Genomic DNA, 25265 nt, shown 5'->3' on the forward strand with positions numbered 1-25265 from the left:
AAATACTACGTTCTAATTATTACCTTCACAAATACTTTGAATGTGAGCTCCTAATATTGGATCTGATGGACCAAAGATGGCCTGCACCCCAAACTCCATTTGTCTACATGCTAAAAGGAAATTTAAAACATTAAAATTAACATAATAAAAAAATTATACTTTTATATTAATTATTTCTCTTCAAAAACATAAAGTTTGATTTAAAAATAATAAATACTAAAAATATTTTAATGTTTCTCGTTATGTTTTCGAAAGCATTCGAGCAGTAAAATTATTCTTACTTTAAGTTCAGCGTATTAGGTTCATTAAAGGACATTTAAAAATATTAACTTTAAGTAATATGTATTGGCATAAGGGGCTTTTTTATATATTTTGCCTTTGTTGTAAGACCCGATTATAAACATTTAGGGAAAAATCATGATAGGAGGGAATATTCCACTAAAAAAAAATATGTGTTTAATATTTGGTGGCATCATTACAATGCCTACATAGGTAATTTTTTTATGAATCTATTTGCTCTAAACCAGTATAACGTAGGACGAACGATGGAAAGAATTTTAAAGCATATATTTTAAATATTTATTAAAAATATATACTCATGTAACAACGTTACCATATACTTAAAATATAATTATAGCATAAAATATATTTCCTTTCGCACTTTTTTTATTCTATAGAAAATATTTACCAAATTTATTATTTGTTCAAATATATTAATGTGTACCCTGAAATATTTAAATGAAAAATTATGCAGACCTATAGCTTTAACCCATTTATGGCCAGTGATGCGTATACGCAACACTGCACTAATGATTTATTTACAAAAAAATAGTGCTTTTTTCGCCTGAAATATGGGCTGGTACCAATGACGCAAGGTTGAACAAAAGTGACAGAATTAAATTTGAACCATTTTTTTCATTTGCTTTCTTGTACGAATTTTTTAAAAAGCCGGATTTTTTCTTATATATGGCCGCACATTTTTAAAAATCATATACTCCTATTTAATGTTTTTATTTTCAAAGTTTTGTATTTTTTAACACTAATTACATTCCAAACTACACCATAAAATTGACCTATTGAACCAGGGTTTTTCTAATTAGGTCATAAATTATGCTGTTGCGTTCTCGCATCACCGGCCGAATAACTGAAATTGCCTGTCAGAAGTGTGTCTAAACAAGTCTAGCAATTAGTACCCATTATCATGTAGAACCTCTTATTTCTGCTAAAAGATATAATAGAAAATCGAAAAAAGAAGTGTCAATCCCACAACCAGCTGTAATTTCAAGATATAATAAATACATGGGAGGAGTAGATTTGCATGATAATGGCGTGGCTAATTATAGAATCGGTATGATGGGTAAGAAATGGTGGTGGCCACTATTTAAAAATACAATAGGCAGTACTCTTGTCAATTCCTGGAAACTCTACAACACGATGAATCACAATAAAATGTCACAACTGAATTTTAAATCATTCATCGCCGTACACTTATTAAAAACAAAGAACTTTGTCGCTAGACCACTTCCATTAGAACCACCCAGTGAAGTGAGGGTTGATCACTCTGGACATGTAATCAGTAGGACTGACTCCCGAAGAAGATGTCGTGTATGTAGAAGTGAAACAATTTATATTTGTGAGCGTTGCACTATTTATTTACACGCTGACTGTTTTCGGCAATATCACTTAACACTATAGGCCATTGATGCGTTTACGTAACACCACTTATTTTAGAAAGAAGCAGATTTATTTCTTTTTTGATTTCACATATGTGTTTCTGTAATGTGTTTTCATAATTAAAATATATAATTTAAAAATTTTAAGTTTTATTTCTATCCTTGGCCGTAAATCGGTTAACACAGATACCACAATTAGTAAACGCCAATATGCATATGAACCTCTGCAATAAATCACTTTCTTAATGACCTAAATAGACTTTTGTCAATGTTATGATAACACACATAGAGAAATAGCATTAGATTGTGACTTTGACAATGTTCCGATTACATCACTTTTCAATATTTAAATGAAAATTCCATGCACCCTCTGCAATCGGATTGAGGCCAGCATAAGACAACGCACAGTCACTTCAACCTTGCAAAAGATACAGTAATAGCATAAGTTGACAAGACCGATTACAAAAAGAGGTTTTACCTCCATTATACTGGTGAGTTTTCGTAGAAGATCTACTTATAAATATAATAGTATAAAATATATGAGAGACAGAATACAAGATTTTCCAAATATAATTGAAACTTGGGACGAAGATGAAAGGTTGTCGGTATACTTGCTTAAGACTCCAATAATTCTTTTTATAAAGAAACGAGTCTTGGAAGGACTAAAGGAAGCAAAATTAAATGATATATAAATACTATTTTTGAAAAAGGTTTAATATGTAGGAGTCATTTTTATTCAAACAATGACCTGGATGCCACGTAAATTAAAGCTTAAAAGAATAAAATTTTATTTTTTAAACTATGATATGTAAATATAGAAACATATAACTAAGAAAATCAGTAACTAGTAAACATTGATTTTGGGTTACTATTGAAAAAATTCCTTAAATTAGCAAATTGTATATTGAATAACCAAATACACAATTCAAATAGGATTTTCCATAATTTTTTTAAAACCGTTCTTTATTCGAATAATCGTAAAACTCATTAGTCTGTTTCTTCGCGCCTGGCCTCCCCCCTATCTCGAAAGGCGAAATAAAGAATTAAATATTAATTAAATTCCTAAAATGCTCCGTGAAAAAATTCTAAAGCGATCCTTTTATTTGAAATTATTTTACGGCTTTCTAAAAGGGCGAGAGTGCAACAATTTGAATTTCTCTCTCTTAAAGTCCGATTCGAAGCGAGTCTGGGATATAATAAGCTTTTGCATTTATTCAAAATTAAGATATTTCACGAAAACACATTAGCTTCTTTTGAAATATTTATTTTTGCATAAAAGTTAAATATGTCTAAGGTTCAAAGACTTGTGTCCTGAGTCATTATTATTCTAACCGGCTCGGAATTAATTATTAAATGTAATCCTGAAACTGGCAAGTTAACTTAATCTGAATAAAAGTTAAAATGACCAGCATCATTGTTTTACCACATTATATATGCGAATGTTTTAAACAGATATAACTGGGCTTATTGCGAGTATTTTTGATAAATAAATGGTTTTAAATTAGCTTTCTGTGTGAATTATAAAATTATTTTATTAAAAAACCAAGCTTTGTCTAATCTTATATAATTTAAAAATGCTAAAATGGTAACTTTAAAATTAAAAAATTATAAACAAAACATTTTATATAAAAACAGATTTTATTTAAATGTTAAAAAAGCTATGGGATTATCTAATTTTAACCTGGTAAAATACATTACAAAAATAAGTAGTAATATTTATACAATTGGGCTTAGACATATTGTAAAAACACCAGTCAGAATAGTCTTTAGAAACCAAACAATGATCTATTGTATAGTGATTGGTAATAAACAACTTTAATTTAAACTTCTTAATGACTTTTAAAACGAGTGCTATTTTCAATTTGTAAATTAGTTTAAAATAACAACCAAATTTAATTGATTATTTAATATTTTAGAAAGATCCTATCTAAGCTGAGAAAATAATATACTTATGAGTACAAATTATTCAAAAACAAAACTATTTAGGTAAGAAGAGTATTGTGATGATATGTTATGAAAGTAATAAGTTTATAAAGTTTTTGTCATCTGTTACTCTTTTTGATGCTAAATTTTTGAAGGATGGTCGAGCCTTTATAGAGTTTGATATGCCGGTAGCAATTTAACATTTATACAACATTTGGTTATGTTTTTATAGAAAAATGTTATGCTAAAATAGCTTTTTTTTATTTTCCAATGAAATAAACACGTTGTCACTTAATAAGTCTATAAAACACTTTTGGAAGGAATTCCAAAGTCAAAATTTTATTTATCCGATAAAATACGATGTGAAAATATATTTTAAAACACACATTTAAGTAAATGATCAATATATAGTTCAATTACTATTTATTTATTTATAAACGGGCAAAGCACAATTACATTTCAATTGAACTTTTAATTCACAACAATAACACATAATTTAAATTATTAAGTAATAATTAATAATTATTAGGTAATAATCAATAATTTCAAACCAGAGCTTACTTTGCTTACTAAAATTTGATCCATGAATTTGTTATAAGTTTCTAAAATATCAATATCATGATGTTAATTTGCTATTCTGATTAGTCTAGTCAGGAAATTATTAAAACGGTAGTTAGGGAAAATCATATAAGGCTTATCCAAAAATGAAAAATCCTAGTCAAATTGATCCAAAAACATTATAAGGATTCAAGCTTATAGTATACATTTTTTATATTTTGGACCTATCCATCCTCTTCTAATTTTCAGACTGAGATATTTGTATATAAATGGGAATTCAATAATTTTTCCTCCATTTTTTATTATCATGGTTTATTTTACTGATAGTATCTGGATTGTCTGAAAATAGTGTTTTTTAAGTTAAGTTGGTCTAATTATACCAGATAAATATCACTTTATTTCCATCCTTCTTTAATTTTTAGACTGAGATAGGGATATATAAAAGAGAATTTAATTTTTTTATGTATTTTTTATATCATAGTTTCATTTTATTGATGATGTCTGGATCACCTGGAAATTTCGATGATATCCTGTTTAAACTTTATTAAGTATTTATTTTTAAATAAGAAGTCACATTCTGATATACCAAATTTCATTCAATATATTCGTATAACTCTTTGAACTTTTTTATAATCCTTTATTGTTTCTAAAAGACTTATTAAAAATATAGACACACAAGAATTTGCAAAATCGTTTACAAAATATTTTAGACTAATTATATAGCTCCTTAAGTTGTGTGTGAAACCACAGCTAATAGCACACCTATAGTTAATTTGCCCGGCTTCTGTTACACTAGGTGCAACTTCCTAGTTTGTGGACGAATCGATAAACACATACACTGGAAAACTTGTTGACGATAAAGCCAATGTCCAACATATTGCCCAACATGCTTTCTAGTGAGTGGCCTAGACATATATCGAGTGGAACGCCTCACATTCTTCTCCTTAAGTACTAAAAAAGTGCACATAGTAGTCATAAATATAATATTTTATTTTAGTAGCTTTAGATTTTAAAGTTAAAATAAGACAAAATCGCATAACTTGCAAATGCACATAAAAATTTTATTGAAATAATATAAAGCAGACTTCAGCTTAAAGCGCTATTTTCATGGCATTTTCCGTTTTACGAGGGGAAATAAAAGGGTTTACTGACACAACACTAAATTGATGAGTTTATATACGTTTGATTAGCAATATCACATTAGACAGAGTAGCTTTTTGAAAATATATAGTAAGAAATTGGAAGTCTTTACAAGAATGCCTATGTGGTATTCTTTTCACGGTCTTACAATGCAAACTGTAACTTATATTAAATCCTAACTTACGAATATTCAGCATCTAATAATTCTGAGCTCCGTCTGTAATTGTTATGTACAATTTAAATTAGTACGAAACTACTCAACTTAAGAATTTTGTTTAAAAGAACATAAAAAAATGTTAGAGCCAAAGTCTATATATCTCAAATTGAAATTTATAGATTTTATTAGAGCTTTTCACCTGAGACATTAGATGATCTATGAGCACGCTGCACGTGTTATTAAATTTCATGCCAAGAGACACTGTGGATGCTCGAGACTTTACAACCGAATTTTAAAGAAAAGTTTTATATATTTTATATATAATTGTTTTTCTTTTTTGTGTCAAAAATTGTACCCTTAAGATTACGCATCATAAAAATTACATTAAAAAAACAGCTTTATATTTAGCCAATTCGCGCAAGAAAGTATAAACTGAATTGAGTAAATAAATGTGGGCGTTGATAAGCGAAGCTATTCAACAGCTGCGCTTTTATTTAGGAAAAATGTTTGATTTGACACCAAGATATGTGAGAAAAAAGGAAGCGTCGAAAGTATAATGCATAAAATTTGAATAAATTGAGATTAAAATTGATAGGACCCAATGCGCTTTTATTTATTTAATAGTAGGGTTCATGTTACTTTCTGACAGTTTTGTATGTGTTTATACATATGTGTTTATACTTAATAAATATCATAATAAAAAAATAATATTAATTTGAAGTTTTGAAGCTGTGATGTTTACGTAGATTAATGCAAATGTACATATACATGTATTTAAGAGAAAACAAAATACTTGCAATAAAACAAAATAAAAAGGAATATTAACTTCGGAACAACAATGTTTGAAAAGTTAAAAATAAGATAATGCAAATTAAAAAAAATATATATTTTGATAACGTTTTATAAAATCTAGTAATAAATTAATAGAAAAGTACAGAAATGTAATGTTTTAATTTTACGAGCTAATTTAGTAAAATTCAAGGTAAAATAATTTTGAGCTCTATCGATCTAAAATAATTGAGTATAGTAGGTACATTAACCCACAACTTTCTTTAACATTTCTGGTATATTTTCGAAAAATACTTGACCTGCTAAATTTTTAGTTTGGTTTTTTTTTGTGCAATTTTTTACCCTATATGATTTACTTACCTTATAAGCTCAGAATATTTTACAGAATTAAATAAATGACGAATAAGACTTGGATCAGCTCTTCTTTTGAATAAATAAGAGGCGAATCTTTAAAGTTTCTGGTTCTAAGGATAGCGCTACTTAAAAAGGATAAATGGAGGTGGCCAGGGAATTTTTTACAAAAATGTTGTTGACTCGAGGCACATTTCAATAAACTGTGACCATAGACATTATACAAAGTGATAATGGGTTAATTACTATAATTACAGGCATTACAAAACATATTACAAATCATAGTGGCAAGATCGTTTAGGGAGTTCAGTTGTTAGATATTTAAGAAATGACCTAGATCACTCTTATAAGGTTATCGAAGTTTTATTTAATTAGAAGTGCTATTTTGTGGGTAGATTGGTACGTTGCTGAAGAAAACTATTTTTATATATATTATATTTAATTAATCTTAAGGGCTCTACAATAAATAATCAAAAATGATTTTCTGTATTTTTTGTTTTATTATTTTAATAATACCACCATAATTAAATGCACCCAAATCATTTACTCCATTACTATCTAAATTACGTAAGATATATCTGCACATTCTGTGTTTAGTTTTAAGGTCTAATCTTTTTGTCTACATAATTTTGATTGCTGCCATTTTTTATGCATAGTTTACATGTAGAACATTAAAGTTTACATGTAAAATCCCATTACTGCAATAAAACAGTGTCCGGTTCTATTCGGTACGAATAGGACGAAAATATCTTTTTTCTGTTTATCCAATCAATTGCTTAAAAGAATTGGTTATAGATTATTAATTCAGAAGAGGCCTTTAAATTGGTTACTTGGATTACTTGATTTAAAAACCTATATTTTATATGATAGTATATTAAGGATAATACCATTATCTACTGTTGAATAAATTAGGTCAGTATACTTTCCCAGTTGCGTAATATTTGGTTATGTATTTGGCCGAGTATAAAGGGTTTAAATTGAAATATTTCATTGCTATCTTAGGTGTACCACAGAGTTCGGGTACTCATTAATGACTAAATTTCATCATAAATTGGTCTTTGTTGATGACCTAATAATTACTAAAAATTGCCTAATTTTTCTGGAGGTTTGTTGTGCTGACCATAGACTAGGAATAAATTCTGCTACCTATAGTAGAGCTAGTCATTGCAAAACAAAGATTACCTCCTTACCTACAATTGTTTCATTGACAATACCATATTAAGTAAGCTTAATTGAATTACTGATCTTGGTATACTGACTTTCCACCTTAGCATCATACCAAAATAAAAAATTGCTTTATTGAGATTGATTACGACTTACCCAATGTAATATTATTTATTGTAAAAAATGCGTCCCAAAAAATTTAAAGTGACAGAAGCGAGTTATTTTAAAAAGTATACAGAGTGGCGAAGAAAACTTTAATATTGTATACATTGAAGAAATTTAACATACAACCTGACAAAAATTGCAGAAATATTGCAAACCAGCCCCAAAATAAGAATTTTACACATGCATTGCAGATGTAATAAATAAACAAAAACCATTTGTTATAAATAATATAAATTCCTACTGTATAATATATAATTAAAAAAAAAACTCATTTAGAGAGATTTTGAAAATGTTCAGTTGATTGAAACCTATGCTACATAACCTCTACCTAATCTTATTAATCTAACATTATAAAAATTGTCATTTAAGTTACAGTATTAGTGTTAAATTGGAGCCTCCCAGCTAGTTTTTTACTGTTTACTACGCTGTGATGGCCTTAGGAATTTAAAGCTAAATTGTTTTATTTTAGGCATAATAGGTTAGAGATAATATTAATAAGATTATTTAAAAGAAATAATAGAAGCGTAAAATTGCAGTTTGATGATCTGTCATATATTTTTTAGATTTTTTGAAAAAATAGAGATCCAACTTTTAAAAAATCATATCAAAATCGTGTATTTTTTCTTTCGATCCTTTTCTCATAATGATGTCAAGGATGCTGCCTGGTCAGCCTAGGTCAGCCTCGTCTTTTTTGCAAGATATAAATGACCCTTTCTGTCCTTTGAATATAAAATTTATATTATACTTTATAAGTAGTTTTTGAGTACATTTATAAAAGCTCAAAATGTTATTCATAAAAAAAGATCGAAAGGTATGAAAATTTAGTTTTGGCACGACGTATATATTATATATGCGTTCCGATGTATTTTTTGATAAATAAATAAATTAATTTGTATCTGTGGCGCCATTTAGACATGTTTCAAAACTTGAATTAATATAATTAAATTTAAAAAAACTACCTAAAAGAAATAACATTAAAAATGCATTTTCTTTACTTTTCCAGACATTAAATTAATAAAGCAAAATAATATATAGGTTGGGGCATCGATTATTATGCATAGAAAGGTGCGCACACGTGCTCAACTCTCTGCCACTAGCCTTCGACGATGTTGTAAGTACGACTTTAATAGAGGTAATTGAATAACTTGCTATAAAATTTTGTATATACATCAGTGTATGAGCAATTCACATGGAAACGTAATGGAAAAACAGAAAATAAAATCGTAAAATGGCCTTATCAAGATAACCACAAAACTAAAAGTTTATTTAGGGACAAATCTAAAGATCTAAAAGGGCAGTTAATATCGCCGGTATATAGATAATAATGGAAAAGAAAATTCATCTAAAAATAGAATACATCGTAAACAATTTTAATTTGCTTTTCCCATCATGGTTTTAGAAATTCCATTCTTCGCCACTGGTCTTCAGGAAATATTTTATTGGTTTTAAAATATTTGAAATAATTGTATCTATATATTTTCTGCAAATACTGGTCACAGTTTTAGGTTCCATATTCATTCTATAACAGTTGATCGTATTGAGTCCACTCCTACGGCACTACAGATCATTTCTTATAAACGTTCTTGCTCCTGGGCTTTTTCGATAGAAGATTCTTTCACTTTATTGGATCATTTATGACAATCTTGCAGAAAAGAGTGTGTCTTTCGCAAAGTATTGATCTATTTCTAAATGTTATTGAAAACAATGCCGATATTATTATTGTTTTTCTGTAATAAAAACAAAATGTGTTAGAGATTAATTTGGTCAAAAAAAAATTATATGAAAGCAACGTAATATAGAAATGACAGATCTTGTTTCTCACAAAACACACCGCATTACGGCAATTTCAGACACAAATAAAAGGAGCTTGATATTAAATGCCTGCACGTTGGTCGCAAAATACGTGCAAGAGGGCGCAATATATTTGCTTCTGATATAAGCAGCTCAAACAAGCCTGGCCTGCGAAAATTTTCAATTAAATTTTAAATTTTCCTGTTAGAAAGGTTCCTCCTGTGTCGCCTCGTTTTTACCGGCGCATGGTAGGAAATTTTGCCGCTTGTATTTATTTTAATTAAAAAACAATTTAATTTTATGCTACAATGGTCAAGTTATGCAAACTTATTTAAAACAATTCTGTTATTTAATCAGACACGGTTTGGTTTAGTTAAGCGTAATTTAATATTTTATTAAAACTGAACGCGTTTAAATGAATATTGAATCTATTTAATATTAAATTCTTTTATGTAAAATAAATATTGGTAGTTTAATATTTAACATATTACTTTGATGGACATTAAGCTACATTTTCTAACTGTCTGTTATTTTGCTATAAAAAATATTTCTATCATATAGGAAATCGATTGTATCCAGGCTTAACCAACACATATGTGATGTTACACTAAATACAGTATTTCTAAAATTTCTGTTAGTCAACTTCAGTGATAATAAGGGTTCTTTCAACAGGCGAAATACTAAAAAGTAAGAATTATTCAGACAAGTTGTAAACATTTATTTTTAGTGCTCTCTTCGGGCGTATTTGAGCGTTGGTATTTTTGGAAAAATGTAGAGATAATATAAAAACTGCATTTCTACGAAAAGAAGCAAATGAATATAATAAAACGAACACAAGATGCGATAGCAAAGCATTTTGAGCTAGAGGATGAAGTTGAGTAAATTATGAAATATTTTTGTTTTCATTTAAAGTTTTTGAGGATAAGTTTAGAGTTATAGATACAGAAGAATTAACCAGTTTAAAAATAATTTAATAAGCCATACTACCTAGGCACTTCCTCATTGGACGTATTTTCCAGAATTGCATTTTTTTCCGAAAATCAGCACATGCTCGTAAAGTCTAGGGTTTCTAAAGTCACCCATAAATTTAAAAAATACGGAAATTTACAAGATGGTCGTAAATATGTAGACATAGATCAACATAGTCAAGAATTCACAGAACTCCAATATTTTATTAATTTAATATTTTTAACGATTAAATATAAACTTTTATTCATATTAAAATTATAATTAATTTTATTTAAAAAATATATTTATATGTCAGTTTATTTATAATAGTTTTATTTAACTCAGTCCGCATTCAAGAACTTATAATTTGACACTTAATTTATCTTAACCCCTCATTGTTTCCAGATGTTAACAATTGTATTTCCTATAGTTGGCATCTTTATTTCCATATTAAAATAAGCTACATAAAAGTCTAAATTATACTCTATTTAAATAACAAGTATTGCTTAGGGACTTTGACTGTAAAGCTCCAAACGCAGGTTTTAAAATACTAAGATAGAAGCATTAATTAAAGGATCAATCAACAGCCAATACTTAAAAATAGATAAAAATTAAAAAGAGATTTGATAGAAAAGCCTCAAAGCTTAATAGCAATAGACTAATTCCCAGTAGCAGGAACTACTTTAAAGTCTAGAGGATCTAAGGCATCATTGGAGCAAAAAACAAAAAAACCTGGAAGAATAATAGAATTATTTTAAACTTGTATCAAAATATTTCAACCTTCTTAGTAAAAGTTTGTTTAAGCAACAAGCAATATTTAGAAGGATTCTAAACAATCACCTTATTGAAAGAATAGAAATTAAAATCGATAGAGTTAAAGCAGAATTAGTTGACAATGATTTGTTATAAAAACATTAGAAATTTACTGGTTTCAGTTGCCAAAAATAACAATGTATAATTTAAATATTAGGGTCATATCATGTTGCTATCCATAACTTAAAATATTAGGTTATGGTCTGGGGATGTTTTAGGGTAGTGAGATAAATTAAATACTATTAATAGCTAGTCTTGTAAGCAAAGATTTCTTATAAATACTTCGAATTAGTAAGTAAAATCTAAAAGGAGAAAAAGAAATACTAAAGAAAAATAACTTAAGTATTCAGAGTTCTACATATGTTTATTGTATATGAACTTATACAGGCATTATTTAAGATTATTGCTAATGAATAAAATAATTTACTAAGTTAATTTTGGGCTTAACAACGTTAAAAGCAAAAAAATATATGATATAATAATTATTATTAGTTTTAGCACTTTAAAATACAAAACTGTAAGATCATTCATTTATACTATAAATTTAAATAATTAAATTATTATTATTTAATGTATACTTGCAAGTACTAGATGAATTTTAATATAGAATTTTTATATAACAAATTATATAAAAAAATGCAAGTAAAATGCTCATTTTAAAATCATTCTTTTTATATATCAGAGCAATGCTTATATTTTGAGCCGGCCTTAATGGAAAGTTTCAATTAATTCACAGTTTGGTAAAAAAAAGTTATACCCTAAGTACTATAATTATAGCTAGCTTTTATTTACTTCCTTCTTCGGATACTTACTGTTTCTCTTTAATATTAAAGGTAATAGAAAGGAGCACATCAATTGATTATTTGCTTTTATGCATGATGCCTTAATTTTTTTTTTGATTTCTTTGTAAACTTATTTTTAAGAAACCTAATACTTGAAACACATATCAGCAAGTATTAATGTTAAATTTTATTTATAACAAGTAAATATGTTACTTTAACCTGAGTCACTACACTGTATGTGCTATAAGTATTTATAAGCTATTAGTTTACGTTTGCTATAATTGTTTGACTGCGTATTAGTTTGAGTTACAAATAATATAACTGGGCCTACTCTTAAAATAATTGTAAAATTAAACTTGCAAAAATACATAATGATTTATATACCAATATAACACATTCAAGGAAAAAAAGCCAATATCTATAATTTAAAAACGATTTTGTATTCTGGGTTCGACTACATCATTCATGAGATATATTCTTTTACGGTCTAAGTTGGATAACAAAGTTATGAAAGTCTTTACAGTCAATAAAAAGGTTTCTTTCCCTTTTCTACTCTAAAAAACCATTGCTTTTAAGGGACGTCCTATTATTCACGAGATCGTCTTGATTCAACTCGAGGTCACATGTTATTTACCGAGATGAGGATTGATGACTTGTAAAAAAATATGGCTAGAGGAAACGCACAAGTATATTATAAAATTTTTCGTGTTTATTTATTATAGACGTTTTTTTATATTTCGTAAAAAGGTTTATGTATTTTAAAAGTTCACCCTAGCACACAAAAAAGTCCAGAAATGTACAAGCCATTTCACCCAAATAACATTTTTGCATTTACATTCGTGACCACTTTGCATCCTGGTTCAATAATGGCTTTTTAAAATATTGGATTTTTAGGTTCGAACAAACTTTTAAAAATATAGTTTCGAGTGCTTTTAAACAAATTGAACGCTTTTTATTCGCAATGTTCCGCTAAAATGGAAAGGTCTAAAGAGAGTTGTATTGTATTGTGAGAAAGGCATCTTCTTTAAAAGTTTTTCTCTATAAGAAAATACAAATCAATAATAATAAGCATCACTATATAAAATGATAGAAATATATTTTAAAATTACTTTTTACTTTTCTTGGACTTCTTTTATATTATTGCGTATTGTACTTTTTTAAAAGTTATTAAAAAATTCTTTTTAATATAATTATCGTATGTGCATTATCCAAGTTTAAAAAAAGATGTTACGCGACGTTTCAGTTTATAAGTATTTTCAATGACTTTTAAGCTTAAAGTTAAAATTTTTATCAGGTTATTGCAGGTTTATATTATATATGTATACTTTATAGATATTTATTAATAGGTATGTTGAAGTCAGTGTAAAAAATATAGTCAGGCAATTACCTAAAAAGAGTTTATGAGCGTCGAAAGATAAATGAAATACTAATCTTTTATTTAACTGTACCATATGATTTTTATCTATTACTTTCAGGACCATTTTGAAATAGCAAGATTTTTTATGGTACTTGAATCTAAAACGAATTATCAAGTTTACATCTCTTTTTTTTATTTATTTGTTTTTTTTCTATTACTATCTAAACCATTTCATTAAATAAATCTATTTTTAATTTTATTTAGAGAAAAATAATAAGTTATTCTTTTTTAAGATCCTTTATAATTTATGAATTTCATATAATTCTTACTTCCCTATTAGTAATTAAAAAAATACCCTTTTAATTAGATTTAGTCGAAGCAAAAATATACACAGCCTTTTAGTAAAGAAGCAAATTGAAAAGTTTTGGAGTTTTCTTGACGATATTGCTTGACTAAGTTATAAAACACGTTCTACGTATATGCATATAATTTAAGTAAGAATTCTCATATTAAAATTTATTTTTTTTACTAACCTATTCTATAATCCAATATGTTGTATCATTAGTATTAAAAATTTTAAATTAATTATATCTACTAAAATTATTGTAAATAATTAAAAAAAAATTGTATGTATTTATTACCTATTTAGTTCTGCTGTTATATTTCGGTAAATACAAAATATAAACTTTTTTTAATTATTGTGAAACGTAAAAAATTATAGGATTAATTTAACTTTAAAAATCTTTAAAAATAAACCTTCTTCTTTATACAGTGCATAACTTTATGCTGATATTGCAAGAGGTTAATTTATGCGTGATCTTAGAGGAAGAAGTTTATTTCATAAAAAAAATAATAATAATATTAAACTTGACAAAGTTCAGCATAGCTGTTTGGCTTAACCATGTATTCAATTCAAAAAACTACAATGATAATAAAAATGGTGCACCCAACTTATTAACTGAACACAGTTAAACTTAAACACCCTACATGTATAAATAGTATTTAACAAGTTCTCAACAATGTTGTCAGCCTACAAACATAATTTTTATAAGAATGTAAGTTTAAACTATGAATATTCCCGCATAAGCATATTTTTACATATTTTTTTAAATGTCTGTAAAGGCACGTTATCAAATCTGCTAAACAAATTTGGACCTAAATAGGACAATGTGCGATGGAACAAAGCGGTCTGGTGTTAAAAAATTTGAAACTATTAGAAATATAATAATATATTATATTATATACATTTAAGAATATATAGAAATATAATTCATAACTTTTGGTTTGCTCCTAAAAACACTTAAATTCAGCACACAGTAAACTTAATATTAACTTGTTCAAGCAACTTATTATTTGACAAAACTATAACACCAAGAAGGCTGATTTTATCTGATATATAACTAGTGGGTTCTTTAACAATTTGGTATAAATTCAGTGGCTTCAAGGAATCATCAAACATGTTAGTTTAACTTAAATCATCCATATAGTTAGATATATTTCATCACTAATAGGGATAGCATTAGAAGAGTATTTAGAAAACCTTTTTCTATTAATTATTTGTCAGTGTTTAAGCCAATTTTAATAAAATTTGGAATTTAGATACATACAATTACATAATTAACGATTAAGGAGCTAAATTTGAAATAAGATGGCAATTGCCAATAAGAAGCAAATTTTTCCAACGGTTTTGAGATATAGGTTTAAATCATTTTAATAAATCTAATTTTTTGTAATCCTAATATCCTCATTTTTCGGATAAGCTATATTATATATTTATGCGAGGACATTTTTTATTTTTTTAAGACAACACTTACAAAAGAACGGATAAAATTCTTTAAATAAATACTTTGCATGATAAACTGTTTGAGAAACATTTCCAAGAATGTATAATCACAATCATATAATTCTATTTTTATCAAAATAACATACTTGATCTTTAAGTCTATCAATCATCTAAGAACTAAACAAAACTTAAGTAAGTTTCAAAGAAATTTCCTCATTTGGCTCGGATTTTGTGCCTCGTCTTTTTCACTATTCAGGTCATTCCTCTTAATTTTGTTTGCCGCCCCCTGACAAAAATAACATCAATCATCCCCAGTATTTTTTCAGTGAGATATTACGCTTTTATACATGTATACGTGTATAAAGCCTATTTTATTTTTATAATAAAAATGTTCTTAAATTTCTAATATTAAAATTACCTTTTTTCGAAGTTCTAAAGCTGTCATCTCTGGGCACGTACTGGATGTCATAAACCAACGTGGTATTTGGAAGCATTTCTCTCTCCTTGTTTATTTTATATACCGCATATTTAAATGCTAGTTCCACGCTGCTATTTTTCTGATCCTCAGTAAAAATTGCGCCTGAAAATAAAAAAACAACTAATTTATGTTTTATTCCTTAATCGTTTGCATTTTAATTAGATACTTTATAACCTTTTAGCTAAAAGCGTCTCTTGGCTTATTAAAACTGTTTTGGAACTGAAGCTTTTATTAATTGCTTTGCTCAGTTTTATCTTAAAAACGACTTAACAAAGTTGAGTTGAATTGGTGTTCTCGTCGAGAATTCTTTACTGGAAATGTCAATTTTCTTACAGATAATAGTTATTAAAGCTCTGCCATTGTGCTAGACGATTCAAATTTTTAGTATTTCAGCATATTCTCTAGAAATTTGAATGGATTTAAGAGTCAATAAAACTCCTCGCTAATTTAAATCCTTTTAAACTTACTAAAAAATAAATAAGTTATGAGTACTGCTTCTTATTTCGAAAACTCTTTGTTTTTGCTACACTTTGCAGAAAAATTTTTTATAAGATTTTGTTTTTCGCTTATGAAAAATTGAATTTAGCAAATACTATTGCTATCAAATATAACTGTCTTATTTTAATAATAAATTATTCTTGAAGTTCCAGTCTCAATACTAATTCTTGTATATTAAGCTCTTGAGAAGCAAATAAGACTTTTTAAACCCATCCATTACGCTTTGGGGTTCAATATTCACGCCGCGCAATAATTGCCTAAATCAGACCTTTGGTAAATAAATAACTAATATAAAACTGGGCATAAATTCAAAATGAAATTCCGAAACGTAAGTTGAACTTTTAAAAGTTATCAACCATATAACGCGAATGCCTTTTAAGTAGGGAAAAGCTCGAAATAAAATGAGTCGATCTTTTGCTTAAATCGAGCCATATATTTAACCCCAATTTTATATAATGGTCCGACGACTCTCTCTTTAATTTCAAAAAGGCCTCTGGGTCTGGTAATGAATATTTTGGGATTCTGACAATTAGATGTTATGGCGCATAATACCAAAGAGTTCTAAAGGACCAGTATTTAAATAGAGAAAAAAATTATACATGGGCTTTGCTTCGGGCTTTTTATGTGCATAACTTAAATGAACTCGATGGTATATTTTATTATTTTTTTCTTTATTTTATTATCCGCTAACAGAAAAGAATTGAATATAACAATTTTCCAACGTATCGTCATAATATTGTTAGAGAATTTTATTATCTGACTTAATGAGAAGGGATCTAAGTCTATAAACTGTCTTTTGTAAAAAAAAATTAAAAAATTAATATTAAAGTTTATTTTACATTTTACATTATTTAAAAAAGTAAGAATTTTGCTAAACGTTACCAATAAAATTGTAAAATTTAAATAATTATTATTTATTAGTTCCTTATAAATAATAACGTGATCTGGATAGGAAGGGATCAATCGCACTTCTCCTGAAGATGCCAACGTATAAACAATTTGAATAAGAAATATTGGTGTAAAATTATTTATGCTTGAATAAATTTTCTGTATTTTTCTGCAATTTTTAAATAGTTTATTTTAATTTTAAATTACTAACCTTAGTTGAAATAACTATCTAATTAGGTAAATGATTGTTATTGTTGATTGGGATGCTTTTTTGGCGATGTGTTTTGTTTTTACTCTATTATGTATAATTATAATTTTTCAATTTGTTGGAAACTAATGGTTTATTTGCCTCTTTAATGATTTTTGAGATTTGGGACTTAAAATAAACTTTGTCTACTTCTTCAAAACTATGTAAATGTGTAAGTATAAAGATAATAAAAGGAGAAGGTTAACAAAGGTACTGTTTCTGCCAAATAAATAAATAAATAATTGTTTAATCAAAAGTTTAAATATTCAATATATTTGTTCCACATTTATACAATTCTTAATTGCTTTGAATTCAGAATGAATGTGTTTTTGTGTTTAACAATTTATTTATTAATATAACAATAGAAGAAAAAAGTATTGTTCTATTTCTAGCAATACTTATTATGATTAAAAATTAGTAAAAAACTACAAAGTGACTTATTTAGTAAAAATAATGTTATGCTAAGTATTTAACTTAGTTTCTTAATAAACAAAACAAGAATTATCAAGAAAAAATATAAAAATAGAAAAAATAATAATAAAAATGAAAGTATTGTTTTTTGTGCATCTAATTTAAATGAATATAAATAAATTTCAGAAATACTTTTTAAACTAGATCTAAGATGTAAAAAAGTACCTAACTATATGTTACATAAAATAATGGACTTTTATAAAATGCAGAATACCCTTTGTCATTAATTTTTTTACTAAATATATACATATATTATTAAATTAGACATTAAACGACGATTTTTTATTAACCAAATAAAAAACCAATAACAGATATTTATTTTAAATCCTTATCAATCGGAAACAAAATTGTTTTTCATTATTTGCTTATATCTTAGAATACCTAAAATCCAATTTATATTTAAATTGATTTAAAGAGAAAATAACAAAAGATTTCAACGTTAACAATAGGTATACAATCTCAAAGTTACCCTTTAATAATTTCTAATATTAAATTCTGAATAAGAATTTAATTTTTTGTTTGTATTTTAATAAATAAGAGTTTATTTTAGTTTGACCTACATTGCAAAAGAAAAAAGTATATATCTTTCACAAAATTATATGTGGCTTTAAAATTTTTAGGATATCATACTATTTAAATATTCTTATATGATTAACTAAAATGTTTTTTATATTTTTACCTTACTCAACAAATATAGGGACCTTTTTATTAATAAAACTAAAATATTAAAAAGAAAATGTTTGTTTGAAATTTATATTATAAGCTAAGGATTAAAATAAAAAATACGCTAATTCTGTTGCTGTCTGAGATGCTTTTATAAAATGGGCCTCGAGCTTCGTCGCTTATGCTAAAATAATGGATTGCTATGTTCCCTTATTTTTCTCTTATTTTTTTAAGACAAAGTTAAGAGTTGGGAGATTTTGTTTTTATGGTAGAGCATTATTGGTAGCTTAAAATAGTACAAACAGTTACAATAGTACATCATTGTTAGGCTGTAGCTTGAAAATTAGTCTATAGGGCCTTTGAATAAAAGTCTGGATTACAAATTTCATACCACACATTATATCTCTGGGGACTTTTGTGGAAAACTCCGGTTATACTTAAGATATTAACGAAGATAATCTAAACAAGCCTTTTGAATTTCCAACGAAAAAATCTGGGACAACAAACTTATTTCTTTATGTAAAATTTTGCAGTCATGGATACAATAATCCCAGAAACTAATTCTATTTGGTATATGGCTTATATTATATGTATAGATCGGCATTTATGGTGGGACGTACATACAGCGGAGCATACGAATAAAATACGTTATCTTATTTTTAAATTTAAATATCACTTAATACGGAATCCGAGTCTGAGGAACTACCAGGGACTGCTGTATCTTTTAAAGTTTTAAAGAGGTAAATCCTAAAAATGGTTAATTCAAAAAATAGATTATAGTTAATAGATTAAGTTATAACAGATTCCAACATACTTGGCTTGAAGCAGTTATATCATTTTAACTTTAAAATTAATGTTAAAAAAATTATTGAGTTCGAGCATCCATTTTACCATATATTCGATTAAAGAAAGGCTATGCATTTTACCGAAAATGGAAATATCTGCGGGTCAGAGAAATTTCGAAAAATATGCTCCAAAGATTTATAATATACCAACTAAAGCAATAAAACATGATTTACACTTAAAGTCTTTTAAAATAAATTGGCTCCGATAGACATAAATTTCATAACGTGTTAAAAAAATAATTAGTAAGCAAATAGGCAATAAAGGAAAAAATAACAATGTAAAAAAGAAAATCTGATTTGCGTTTACTCTGACGTGCGATTTACTCTCGATTTGCGTCTATTACATTTCATAAATGAAGAAAGATAAAAATTTTATACAGATTACACTGAAAATAGCTTCCAATTGGAAATATTATACTTTATACTTCAGTATGTAACCTTATAGTTCATGTATTAAAATCATCAAATGTAAATAGTATTCTGCTACTTCTGTATTATAAAAATTATTTTTTTTAGAGTTTAACTTTGCTTTTAAATATTTGATATCTAATGTTTATTTGTTGTATAATAAATTGTGAACTTGTATACCTGATATGAATTTTGCATATTTTAGTTGCATGAGATACTATCTGTATAATTTATGCACTAAATTAAAAAAACATAATACACTTTCAGAAAATATGAAAAAATTGGTCATTAAAATGAGTAAATCAAATAAATTATTTAATTAAATTATATGTAAAATCAAACCTTTTAAATAGCTTTTATATATTTCATCGGACTTTTACGTATAATTATAATAATTACCAAACTGCATAATATATAATTGCCAATGTACCAATTTGTTTAATTAGTTTGGCTGGAGATTCGTAAAATTTAACATTTATCACTAATTTATATAAATCATGTAGCAGGTTAAAATAATAAATATTTAAACAGGTGTTAAAACTGTGTATTAATTTTAAATTAGAATAAAACAGTTATTTGCCTGTTGATTTCCAGTTGGGTACAAGAAAGCGAGTGCTGCTGTTATTAGTATTTTTCTTTTTTTTATTATTAAATTATTCCTTACTTAAGAATGACTCCACAAAATTAAAATAAAATGATTCGCTAATGGCTAAAACGAATGTAAAAAAGCCTTTTGCTAAAGACCATATTAAGAAAATATGGGCGAATGTAAAAGTAGCCCGATATAGCATCCATTAGAGTTTACTGCAGCTATTTGGGTTTTATGTTATGACGTTTGATATCAAGAATCTTAAAATTCGCCATAAAATGCTGTTTTAGATGCATCTGTGTAACTTAAAATGCTCTCAGTTAAAGAAATTTGCATAGGAACGTTTTTCGAGCAATAAAGCTATTTAAGTATAAACAGACAAACTTATAATTATTAAAGAGGAACTTAACATAGAAATAAGCATTTTTATATATATTTATTAATTAAAACATAAAATTAAGTGTGTATAATATAGTTTATGAATTCTACAGCTATACATTAGAAACAGATACAAAAAAAGCAAAAAATCTACTAATTTGCAAATATAATAACTTCAAATCTTTGCTTAAATCCGGCTACTGACGTGCCTTGAGAATTTGCGTAAATATTAAAATTTAATAGTTTAAGAGTTATGAAAAATGACCGTCAAAATATAGCAGTTCCGTGTTTTGAAGTATTGAAGGTTTAACTATTGTTTATGACATTATTATGTAGTGCAATAACCCAGAAAATATGCAAATTATATCAAAAATTATACAGATTATATAATAGACACAAAATTCAAAATCGTCTACGAGCGAAATTTTAAAGGCAGCCATAAAATATTAAAAAAATATATTTGACTTTTTTTTTAAATTTTACCTAAAATATATATAATTTTAAGGCCTACGTTATAGCTAAATAATGTAAAATTTAAAAAAAAAAATACTATTTTTTAGAGTTAATTTTATTAAGTACTCAATGATGTAACGCTACTGCACCTGTTGGAATTTATGTATGCATGATTTGACTTATTGAATATAAAGGGAATATATACATTTTATAGAAATTCCCTATATTAGACATATAGTTGGCTCATAAGGGAATAATTTGTGTCTCTAGTATATATACATTTTAGCAGAGGTATTACTACCAATCTTAAACGTTAATTAGATAGCACTATTGTAATTATGTACATAGGCTTGATAAATTGAATTAGTTAACAAGAATTTACAATACAAGGCTTGGAAATAATTTTACTAAATAAATCATAATTGAAACAAATGGTTTGTTTGATTTAATGCAATAAGCAATTAACACTTGAAGAGAATCTCCTATTCTAGGTCGAACTTTCGTATCCCATAAATAATTTATTTAATCCAATCGGTCTTTCGGATTAGGACCGGTGTATGATCCAGTAATTTCTATTTAAGCTTTTAATTGATAACGAATTAGTTTGTGAGGTTATTGTTTAAAAATTATTTGATATAAATAGGTGGAAATTTGTTTAAAACAATATTGTTTTTAAAAGTGTTTTGTTTTTAAACTCTATTATTTTTAAAACAAAGGATATGTAAAAATAGTTTGCAAAAATCAAATAAAATACTTATAAATACAAGAAAAAAATTATTATTTATTAAAGACAAAAAAATAATGTTTAAATCAAAATGGATTATTAATTATTTAAAAACGAGTAAATTTAAATTATGCAATATGATACAATTTATGAAGGAGGGTAAGTTAGACTAAAAACATAATTATAATGGTTAAATTATTCATTTATTTTCAAATTAATTGAAAAAATATTTTATTAAAGAAATTTGCTAATATAGCTAAATTTAAGCACAACCTATTTCAACGCTTGTTTTTAGGATATAAAAGTTAAATTATTAGTAGTTTGATTTTCTGTGTTTAAAAAATAAACTAACTGTTAAATGATATCATGACAATCGTCATCATGATTATAATTGATTAAGTTCTGATAATTAAAGATAAAAACATTGTTTGTTAAAATGCAGAAAGCAACAATTTTACATGGAATTGGTTATACAGATAACATAGACATAAATGTAAGTTTTTTGCTTATTCAATAAAAAAATTTCAATTTGCCGCCCCTATCCCAAGGGACAATAAATAGGATTGAAAATCAGTTTTTCTAGCTTGGACATGTTAGGCAGAAAAAGGGAACTGTCATTATAACTAGTGATGAAAGAAAATTGGATATTATGCTTCAGTTAAAAGTAAACTCATCTTATCCATTCTATTCATAGAACGAATAAAATATTCGATGTTACTTATTCATTAATTTATATGATTAACAACTTCTTTTTGAATTATATTATTAGAAATTATTGCAGGATGCGTTAAATATTTTCAAATATCATTTAATGGGTATATGATTCTTTCCTTAGCTGTTTCGAAAACAATGGCAAAGCAGGGTATATGAAACGCATGCCTTATTCTGCCTTAATTCCGTTGATAAATATTGTAAAGTGTTGCCAAGGCAAAGTAATGTATGAGCACATACATTCTTTTGCCTTAATACGACAAAAAAAAATTAATTTAATTTACAATATTTTGTAATGTAAGAGCTTATACATTATTTGGTACAAATTCCAAAAAAATGTCCAGTAGATTCTTTTGCCTTGGGACAGTACCAAAAAAGTGCATATACATTAATTTGACAGAGCGATTGTCTCCCTTATTTTTAAGGCTATAAAAATTCTAAAAATTATCACTTATGTAGGAAAAAAATCCGATTCCAAATTATCAAAAAACTCATTTTCGCATATTTTGCGATTATATCCTTTTGCCTTGGCACGGCAGAGCTATTAAAATTATTTAAAATATTTATTAGCTATTAAAATTATTAAAATTATTTTATTTAAATAAAATTCTATTTATACATTTCTTTATATATTAGCTCATCTTCAATAAAATGCGCGTCTCCTTTAGTAAAAAAACCTTAATCTTGTCCCACTATTTTTATGATGTCTTATCCCATAGGGTAAAACTTTTTAAAGATTAAACTAGGTTGTAAAAGTTTATAAGCACGCATATAATGGGTAGGTCGGAGCCACATAAAAGATATAAAGCACTTCAGATAATTCCCTATTTTGAAAATTGATGTGCAGACCAATATCATAAAAATATCCTAAAGTATTAATCTATTTCTACTTTATAGCTTGTAATATTCCTTCAAGCGATCTCTTTGGTGTAGTCTAAGAACGATTACGTCAGTAAAGAATATTGCTTTTTTTTTGTTATTATTATTTAATAAAAAGAGCAACACACTAAAATAGTAATTAAAAATATATGCTAATTGCGACTAGTTACTTACGTGTTATAGCAAAGGTTAATAAACATTTGAACCTCTGAAAAATTTTAAATATTTATTTTAAGAGAAAACTAGTAGTCACAGCAGTCTTATAAGAGTGTAAGTGAAAAACTGAAAGTTTAAGAATTTCAAAATTATGCGCAATATTTTAAACAAGTCTTTTTTATGATAACTTTTTATAAAAAGAAGTCTAAATATGTGAAGTGCTTTTAAGGAGAGAATAAAATTTAATGCCTTTATGTTTTTATAAGAACTAGGAAGCTACTTAACGACTAATAACCAGTCAAATCAATAAATAAAATAAAACGCTCTTCGTATCCAATTAAGTTATGTCTTATAAGCGTTTTAGTTTATTCAGAAAATCTCTGTTAGCCTAAACATATTCAATCATTAGATGTACATAAATTTAAGAACAAAAATTATTATTTAATAGTGCGGGATAACAGTCGTCATTAAATAATGATTTATTTAAAACTATTTTGTTTTATGTGGCAAATTTTTAAGTTTTATATTATAGTTCATATAAAATTAAAAGAAAATGATTTCCTAGCTAACTATAACTTGTTAATATTACTAAATTTATCAATAATAGATAATTTTGCGCTATCTACAGTTGAAATTATTCAAGTAACAAAAACAAAAATATAGGTTGAATACCACCAGGGTTTTTTTAATTCATAAAGTTACCTCACGCTTTCTCTACATTTCCTATCATTCAATCAGTGACATTGCCATTTTTCTTATGTATTTTAGATCAATTGATCAAACAACTCTCAATATGTTTATTTGATAAATTTTTAAAAATGTGAATAAATTAATAAATAGACATGAACCTTAGTATTTATTCATGAATATTTATCATGTTATTTTTTTTAGTGTCGTAGCAATAGTATACCGTAAAGTTGATGATGGATAGTGCCTGCGTAATAACCAATAAAATAATTATATATTAATGATGTATTGGCCGGATAGGCATGACATGAATAATTGCCCACATAATGCTGCACCAGTGGCCTGGCCACCTAAGTCACCGTATCTTAACCCTTCAGACAGCGCTAATTTTATATCAAGAAGAAAAGATTTGTGTCAGGTTTACACAACATTCACTAATACATAATTAAATTAATACATAAGTATAAGCTTAATTCACAATTTCTAACTTTGGCTATGTGTTAAGAAAACCAGCATTAATTGTGAGAAACATTCCAAATTTCATTTAAATAATTAAGGTTGTTTAAAAAAGTTATTAATTTATAAATTCTAATTAAAACTGATATTATTTCATGATTTTCTGTCTGCCTCTAAAAAGTCTGTCTGTCTCTGTAGCTCGACCATCATTAACCATAATGTTTTGACTTAGTTGTATTTAATATCACGTTAACAGTACTAATTACTGTAAGCATTGCTCTAAACGCGTTAAGTTATTAGTACCTTAAACTTAATTAAAAATATTATTACAATATATTAT

General features: G+C 26.5%; 1 protein-coding gene across 3 annotated transcripts in view; it reads right to left on the reverse strand.

The window, feature by feature from the left end:
• Positions 1-25265, reverse strand: part of LOC126740012 (glutamate receptor ionotropic, kainate 2) — a 246078-nt gene that overhangs the window by 58079 nt on the left and 162734 nt on the right. For all 3 annotated transcript variants that reach the window (XR_007661767.1, XM_050445867.1, XM_050445866.1), the window contains exons 3-4: positions 15813-15974; positions 24-110 (exon numbers count right to left, since the gene is read on the reverse strand). Coding sequence is in view for 2 of the 3 variants with exons in the window: in XM_050445867.1 (XP_050301824.1) it covers positions 24-110; positions 15813-15974 (249 nt within the window). In the remaining variant the exon portion in view is untranslated. The remainder of the gene's footprint in view (positions 1-23; positions 111-15812; positions 15975-25265) is intronic.

Source organism: Anthonomus grandis, chromosome 8 (assembly GCF_022605725.1).
Source record: "Anthonomus grandis grandis chromosome 8, icAntGran1.3, whole genome shotgun sequence".
Taxonomy (NCBI): Eukaryota; Metazoa; Arthropoda; class Insecta; order Coleoptera; family Curculionidae; genus Anthonomus; species Anthonomus grandis.